This window comes from Mus pahari, chromosome 2, assembly GCF_900095145.1.
Source record: "Mus pahari chromosome 2, PAHARI_EIJ_v1.1, whole genome shotgun sequence".
In the NCBI taxonomy this organism is placed as follows: Eukaryota; Metazoa; Chordata; class Mammalia; order Rodentia; family Muridae; genus Mus; species Mus pahari.
In genome coordinates this window covers 143569394-143577418 of record NC_034591.1, presented here as the reverse complement: position 1 = coordinate 143577418, position 8025 = coordinate 143569394, and the positions used below count along the sequence as shown (strand labels likewise).

General features: G+C 51.7%; 1 protein-coding gene and 1 long non-coding RNA gene across 2 annotated transcripts in view; one reads left to right on the top strand and one right to left on the bottom strand.

Annotated features, from left to right (window-relative positions):
- Nucleotides 1-1219: 1219 nt before the first annotated feature.
- Nucleotides 1220-4530, bottom strand: LOC115063422. The gene is made up of 3 exons (XR_003843294.1): nucleotides 4020-4530; nucleotides 3688-3881; nucleotides 1220-1347 (listed from the first exon to the last, which is right to left on the bottom strand). It is a non-coding gene; the product is annotated as an uncharacterized LOC115063422 (long non-coding RNA).
- A 133-nt stretch (nucleotides 4531-4663) lies between these two features.
- Nucleotides 4664-8025, top strand: part of Fkbp4 (FKBP prolyl isomerase 4) — an 8313-nt gene continuing 4951 nt past the window's right edge. Inside the window, exons 1-3 of the mRNA XM_021190176.2 lie at nucleotides 4664-4934; nucleotides 6625-6769; nucleotides 7306-7448. Coding sequence (XP_021045835.1) covers nucleotides 4830-4934; nucleotides 6625-6769; nucleotides 7306-7448 — 393 coding nt within the window. The 5' untranslated portion in view covers nucleotides 4664-4829. The remainder of the gene's footprint in view (nucleotides 4935-6624; nucleotides 6770-7305; nucleotides 7449-8025) is intronic.

The window sequence follows — 8025 nt, the reverse complement described above, 5'->3', positions numbered from 1 at the left end:
ATGGGGGGGAAAAAAGAACTCGCCATGGTAGCACAGGCTTTTTGTTTGTTTGTTTGTTTGTAGACAGGGTTTCTCTGTGTAGCCCTGGCTGTCCTGGAACTCACTCTGTAAACCAGGCTGGCCTCGAACTCAGAACTCTGCCTGCCTCTGCCTCTCAAGTGCTGGGATTAAAGGCGTGTGCCACCACTGCCTGGCCAGGCTTGTAATCCAAGCATTTGGAAAGCAGAGGCTCAAGAACTGAGGCCACTGTGGAATACATAGTGAGACCTCACTTCCAAAACATAAAAACAGTAATAAGGGTTACACAGGAAGTCTAGCTATGAAAATAGCAAGTAAAATGCACTTTGACGTTTTGGTTGTGAGCCTAACTAAGGGCTGAAACATCTCTCCAACTTGTAAAATGCATGCTATGTACCAGCAGTAACAGAAGAGCTTTGGAGACATTTAAAGCAACAGCAAACAAAAAGACCTAGGGCTAAGTCTCATGAAGTGGCCTCGGGGCTTCCGCCCCACTGCTGCAGGCTTCACAGCCACTGACTGTGGAGAAGTTGAGGAGTCCAGCAACAGGTAAGTTTTAAAATGTGGTATATATGCCCAGTGAAATGCTACTCAGCCACACAGAGAGAAGGATAGAACCAAAGATCATGCTAAGCAAAATAAGCCAGACTTGAATAAATATGTTTCCTCACTTGTGGGATCTAAATGCATCAAATGTGTGTATCGGAGATGAAAACAGAAAGAGAGACCACTTGGGGAAAGGGAAACAGAATGGGGAGAGGGGTAGGAGCGAACAGGGGGACAAGAACAAAGGAGAGTGACATCTATATATGAAAGGCCATAATGAAACCCATCACTTTGCATGTGGACTGAAAAACCTTAAGGCAAGCAAGACTTCAAACCTGGAAAGTACAAAACACTGTTCAGTGATGCAGCACCGGGGGCAGAACAGGCTGGTCCTCCCAGCCGATCCTGCTTGCATTTCACTTCGCCGTTTTTGTTTGTTTGTTTGTTTGTTTTCATCATCTTTAGCAGTATTTTTGCTTACGTTCTGGGAAAATCTGTCCCACATGTTCTAGTTTCCATTTCTGTTTCTTCTCTGGTTTTTTGTTTTTGTTTTGTTGTTGTTGTTGTTGTTGTTGTTTTGGTTCTTCAAGACAGGTTTTCTCTGTGTAGCCCTGGCTGTCCTGGAACTCACTCTGTAGACCAAGCTGTCCTCGAACTCAGAAATCCGCCTGCCTCTGCCTCCCGAGTGCTGGGATTAATGGCGTGCGCCCACGACCAGCCGTCTCTTCTCTGAAGAATCCTTTTGTTTTCAATTGTTCCTCTTTCTCCTGTGCTGTTGCCATTCTTCAAAAACATAAAATTACAATTTTAATGCAAGATATTTAAAAAGCATTATTCTCTAAGTATGACATCTACAACAGTCAAAACTCCTAGAGAGAAAACAGGAGTGGGGGAGGAAAACAAGAAACCTGTTGCTTAAAAGGGTAGGGACTTCCTGTTTGAGAAGAAACCGGAGGATCAAGAGCTCTTCAACCAGCCAATCAGAGAGTGCTGGGTTCAGTGTCAGGTGGATGAATTGAGAACCAGGTGCATGCCTTTAATCCCAGCCCTGGGGAGGTAGAGGCAAGTGGTCTCTGTGAGTTCGAGGCCAGCCCGGTCTACAGAGTGAGCTTCAGGACTGCCGACAGCCAGGACTACATAGAGACCCTGTCTTGAGATGGAGGTGTCTTAGGGGTTTCAGAGAAACACTGACTGGGGGTGGGGGGTGGACTCAGCCACTGAAAGCACTTTGCAGTGCAAACCTGATGTCCTGAGTTCTCTCTCTGGAGTCCACATCAAGGTGGAAGGTAAGAGCTGACTCCACAAAGTTGTTTTCTGACCTCCACTCATGCTGTGGAATATCCATGCTGAAACGAGCGTGCACGCGCGCGCACACACACACACACCAACCATACAGTACCAAACAGGAAATACATTTTTTGAGGAAGAAAGGGCTAGAGAAGAATGCCATATACATATGGGTACACACTTACTGGCACAGTGACAGTATTATTTAAATGGGTAGGGTGGTGGTGGAGGAGGAGACCAAGATACCTCCTGAGGAGTGCACATAAGGAAGGTTCAGGCTGGTCATTCCTCCAGAAGACCTGAGTTCAATTCCCAGCTTTACATGATAGCACAGTGATCTAACGCCAGTCTGGGGGATCCGATGCCCTCTCTAGGCCTCATGGGCACTGTACGCACATAGTGCCCAGACATACTTACAGGCAAACACCCATACATGTAAAAAAAAGTTAGAAAAAAAAAACCTTAAATTTTTTTCAAGAAAAAAAAAGTGACATACACAACTAGGAAAATTTCCAGATGCACATAGCCCTGCCCTGAGATTCCAGATCTCAGTCCCTGTCTGTTGGTCTCCATCCACAGCTGCATCACCGAGAGCGGGACCCTCTCACTGGAGACCTGTCCTCATTCATGTTCTTGCAAGACACCTTTCCTCTTACTGCAGTGCTCCATGCTCCTACTGCACTGTTCCATGCTCCTACTGCAATGCTCCATGCTCACCGTCATCCCCACACACATCACATTATAGCAGTGGCCATCGCCTATCCACTCACCACTGGAAGCCAAGCGCTGCACTTGACACACTGGAACATTCCCTCCTTTGTAACCACTGGGTCACCCTATTGACAGGACTCACAAACAAGGCTTACAAATGAAGCAACCTGCCCCAGTTTTGACAGCTATACTGTAAGGTGAGCCAACCCTTTGCTTATTGCTAACCAATAAGCACTGTCTATCGTAACCTTAGGTAACTTTGTGCCCGAAGTCTGCAGGCACTGAGTGCTGGTGCTGAGTGCTCACTGCAGGCACTGAGTGCTGGTGCTGAGTGCTCACTGCAGGCACTGAGTGCTGGTGCTGAGTGCTCAGCTGGTAGGTGCTGCATGACATCAAAGGAGTTAGGCCTCCGAAGATGCTGTTCTGGGGGTGGGGGGAGGGGAGAAACACAAACTCCCCGCTAATACTTTCTTCATCACAACTTGCTGTGCCAGATAATACCCAAAGGCCCACCAGAGTCTCTTGCACCATCAGCAGGTACCTATGCGAGCGTCAGAGAGATAGTACCAGTTGCAGGGCGGTGGTACACAAAGCCTCCATTCACTACCAAGAGCCTTCACTACCAGAGTAGCCACACGCACACACCACATACTCTCTGGCAGTGTCTCTAGCAATCTAAGAAGTCAGACTATGGTTAAACTCATGAGACTATAAATTGCTGGAAAGAGTAGATTACATCCCGTTTGTTTGGTTCCATCAGAAGGGACTACAATAAAATACCTAATATACTTAAACCATTATAATAAGAGTTATTATTACTTCACTTCTTTGGGAGGGATAATAGGGCACAAGTGTGGATGTCAAGAGACAACTTTGAAGGGGTTTTCTCAATACTGTGGGTGTTAAGAGATCAAACTCAGGTCTGAAGACTTTCACAAGCACCAACATCCACTGAACCATCTCACAGGCATCATATAGTAAGCAGCCTGTTGCCTACTTAGATGCCATCACTCGCTTAGGACCACGAACAGCACCACACTGGGCACACAGAGACAAAAAGTTCGTTACACTGGAATGAAAACTCACAAAGCCAATAATACAATAGGTAGATCTGATGGCACTCACCAGGCTGTGTAACTGTAGTACGAATCTGCTGGGCAGAGTCAGGACCTCTCCAGACAGATCTTCCATCAAACCAGCCGCACATCAAGCCACCACTGTTTCAGTAATTAGAAATTCGTGGTTTTAGCCACACAGACTCGGAACTCCACAGGTCTCTCTTAGGAGCAGCGGGTTGAGAAGAAAACCTTCCCGTTCACCTTTAGGAAAGGGGGAAAGGGGAAAAAAATTTTTTTTTCGCGTGAGCCGAAACCATTTTGTGTGCCAGTACTAACCAAAAATGGCTAATGATTAGTATGGTGGGAGAAAAGATATTTTAACACTCGTACCCCACTTACAAGTCTTTGGCTCTTATAAATCTGCACATGGCATTTTTGCGGTGGGCCTGCCAGGCTGCAGGGAGGGCAAAGTTGTGTCCGATCTGTGCACCTGGGCTGAAACTGTCCCTCCTGGGTCCACACTTTCACTCTCTTTCCCACACTGCTCAGGTGCCCACGCCTGGGACCATGGGTACAATCACGGGAGGCCGATCTTCGCCACTGCACATCTGCCTGTCTCCAGCTATTACACTGTGGGCCTGGGCGAGCAGGGCCAGCCACCAGGCAGGCCCGGACTTGGGAGTCCTGAGGATAGAGAAGGATCTGGAAAAATCGCTTAGACGCGGGCAGAGGGGTGGGGAGGGACGACATAGGGAAGACTGTGATCCCAGAGGTCCTGGTGTAGGAGAGGAGGACACTCCTAAAAGCCATCAACCAGAAGAGCAAATCTTAACAAAAACGACACAAACAAAAAAACCAAACCACTCCAGTACCCTCAGTCCAGGAGCCCCAACCCGTTTAACCGCTTCTCTAGAAAGTTCTCTGCTCCCGCCCCTTTGCAGCCCTCTCGTGCCGCTCCTCCCTGCCCCGCCCCCGAGGCGGACGGGACCAATCGCGAGCCGGGCCGCGCCGGGCCCGCCCCTCGGCGTCACCCCACTCGGCCGCCGCGGGCGAGCGCGCGGATAGCCGGGTGCGCGAGCCTGGAGCGCGGTTCGAGGTGGGCAGCGCCGCCTTCCGCCGCACGCCACCCCGTCGCTCACCCCGGTCGGCGGCCAGAGAGCCGAGCTCGCGCTTGCTCCACTCCCGCAGCCAACGGTGCGCCCAGCGGCCATGACCGCCGAGGAGATGAAGGCGGCGGAAAACGGGGCGCAATCGGCGCCCCTGCCTCTCGAAGGAGTGGACATCAGCCCCAAACAGGACGAGGGCGTGCTCAAGGTGAGGGGGCCGCGGAGCCGTCGGCTGCAGGCTCATGGGCCTTGGGGGTACCGCGGCCGGAGGATGGGGGGGATTCGTCTTCCCTGCGCGGGCTGCAGCCCTGAAAACGGCACGGCGGCTGCACGCTCCGGAGGGTGCGGCCCGGGTCCGGGAAGAAGCCCCCACTGCAACGCCAACTCGATCCGGCTGCACTGTGCGGCTGAGAGGGGCGGAGCGGAGCGCGAGAGCCGCTGCCGGGGGGCCCGGGCGGGGAGCGCGAGGCCCCGGCGCGCCGAGAGACTCAGGCCTCGCCTCCCAGGAACCCCTCGGCTGCAGCGTGCGCGGTCCACCTGGACGAAGGTGCGCCAGGGCTCGCCCACTTGAAAGTTAAACATTAGCTAGGACCTGAAACGGCTCCCCGGGAGCAGGTTCCTGGCCCAAAGCCCTTTGTGCCTTTCTGCGCCCCTTTTGCAATCGCCGAGATCCAGCGAGGTCACGGGCTCGGCCATGCTGTGCCCCCTTTCTCGGCCCTGGGAGAGCGAGAGCGATGCATGCCGGGACCTGTAGTTCCTCGCCCGCCCCTCCTGAGTCTTTCTGAGTTGGGGGTACTGGGTGCCGGCCATGGGGGAGGTGCATTGCTCTAGAGCCAGCGGCTCACTAATCGCCTGACTGCAAATAGCCCGAGGAGCGAGGGGGAGGGCGCCCTAACCCGGGTCGGGACAATGGACGCCGTTTCAGAGCAGGTTCTGCCAGCAGTTCAGGACGGTGAAATGCTAACCTGCGTTGCACGTCTCCCTGCATCCATTGTTTCTCCTCTGTGAGTCCCATTTCTCAGCTAGTAGTGTGTGGCCTGTGCAAAGCAGAGACCTTAGGGAGTCTCCTTGGTCCAGAAATGCTCCTGGCTTCTTACCTCAGCTCTTGCTGCTCCCGGTGAACATGTGGCCCTTTTTCCTTTGCACTAGGTTCTGGTTCCCAGAGGGGGTCTGTTTCTCTTTTATCCTCCATTCCTCCGAGGACCCAGTACATTCTTATCCAGGAAGCCTTAGAGGATGGTTCCATATCTACCTACTGGCTCGCCTGTGGGGTCACCATATATAAAAATGTTAAGCAGAAATAGATGCCTGCCTATACACGCAGGGGAGATAAAGGACTCCTTAGCTTGCCAGTCAAGTAGTTTCCCTTCCCACGTCTAATTTCCAGCGCCTGATACAGAGCCTTTGTGCTCATCTGTAACCTGGCCCTTCCTTTTCCCAGTTTTGAGCAGATCTGTTCTTTTCATTACTCCTGTTCCTTTCCATTCAAACCAGACCCTGATCTGGTGACCCACTACTTTCTATCAGGTTTTTTGTTTTTTTTTTTTTAAATCCAAACACCTCAGGAGGATAGGGGCTATCTTCAGGACCTGACCAATAAGTTCTGGATAGTTTAGCAACTTGTCCAAAACCATAGACAAAACTTGAACCCAAATTATATTATCTGCAGTTCTCTAAAGCAGGACCTGGAGGGGGGTGGCTGGGGAGGTTAGCTGAATCTAAGCTAAATCACCGGTATCCGAATCATTTGAAGACTGAGCTCTCTCGGACCTACTGAAAAGAAGCAGGGGGCAGTGGGTGCAGCTGAACCCATCCAGTATGTTCCTTTGGGGGACTTATGGGCAGTTGGGGCCCTTCTGCCCACATCCGTAGGTACTCACCTTATCCCCCCCCCCCAGGTCATCAAGAGAGAGGGTACAGGCACAGAGACACCCATGATCGGGGACCGAGTCTTTGTCCACTACACTGGCTGGCTGCTAGATGGCACAAAGTTTGACTCCAGTCTGGACCGCAAGGACAAATTCTCCTTTGACCTGGGAAAAGGTAGGCTTGGTTAGCGGGTTGGCAGGATAGATAGGCTCCGAAGTTAATAGCAGCTGCCACAAGCAGAAGTGACGTTCCCACCCAAGCTGGAGCTGGGCACAGCACCGCTTACCTATGTTTCCAGCAACCAGAGGCTGAGGCAAGCCTTGAGCCAGTAGTAGTTCAAGCCAGCCTTAGCAAAGTAGCACAAACTAGCCCTCACAAACCTAAAGGAAGCTTAGGAAGGAGTGGCCAAGACCCATATGTTACCCATCCTGTGTTTCCTTCTACTCTTGTGGGACCAGCCAGTTCCTCCTTAGCCCCCTCATCGATTCAGCAATTCCCTCGCTCTGGGGTGGGTGGTCTTCTTGAACTGTGTTGCAGGGTTGAGCGATCTTTTAATGTCCTGAGAAGGACAACACCACCCTGCTTGTCTCCTGGTCCTATTTCTAGAGGTGTTCAGGTTCTGCCTGGGTGTAATGCAGTGCCTATCTTTGGGGACGCTGAGCCTAGAGTGAGGCCCCTGCTAAGTGGGTCTTTTTTTCCTCTACCAACAGGGGAGGTCATCAAGGCTTGGGATATTGCTGTGGCAACCATGAAAATGGGGGAAGTATGCCACATCACCTGCAAGCCAGAGTATGCCTATGGTGCAGCAGGCAGCCCTCCAAAGATCCCCCCCAACGCCACACTTGTATTTGAGGTGAGTGCTGGCCACAGATCTCCTGGGCAGAGAGCCAGCCCTTATCTCACCCCAGTGCTTGGCTGTCCTCCAGCCCTTCCTGTCTCTTGAAGACAATGTAGCCAAGCCTGAGGGCCTAGCTTTAGTAGGAGGCAAGGTGGAAAGGTTAGCTGGCTCTGCTGCCACCAGAGTGACCAGGAATAGAAACTTCGGGTTAGAAGAGGGACAGCCCTTCTTAAATAGGGGTGACTAGTACTTTATCAACTGAAAGGGGTCTGGGGTCAGGAAGCATCTGGATTGTAAAGTGCAATGTAGCATATTGGCACCCTGGAGCTCAGGAGGGAGAGATACCTTCCTATATGTCAGTGGTTGAGTTCTTTCCCACTGAGGGAAGGAACTAAGGCTGTTTAGTCTGAAAGCAGAAAACCAATCAGTGGGCATAGGGAGAATATTCACAAGGCCATTGAGATGGTAGGTCACTTCTGATGACTGCCCAATGAAACAATCTTGTGGGCTGGTGAGATGGCTCAGTGGGTAAGAGCACCTGACTGCTCTTCCAAAGGTCGGGAGTTCAAATCCCAGCAACCACATGGTGGCT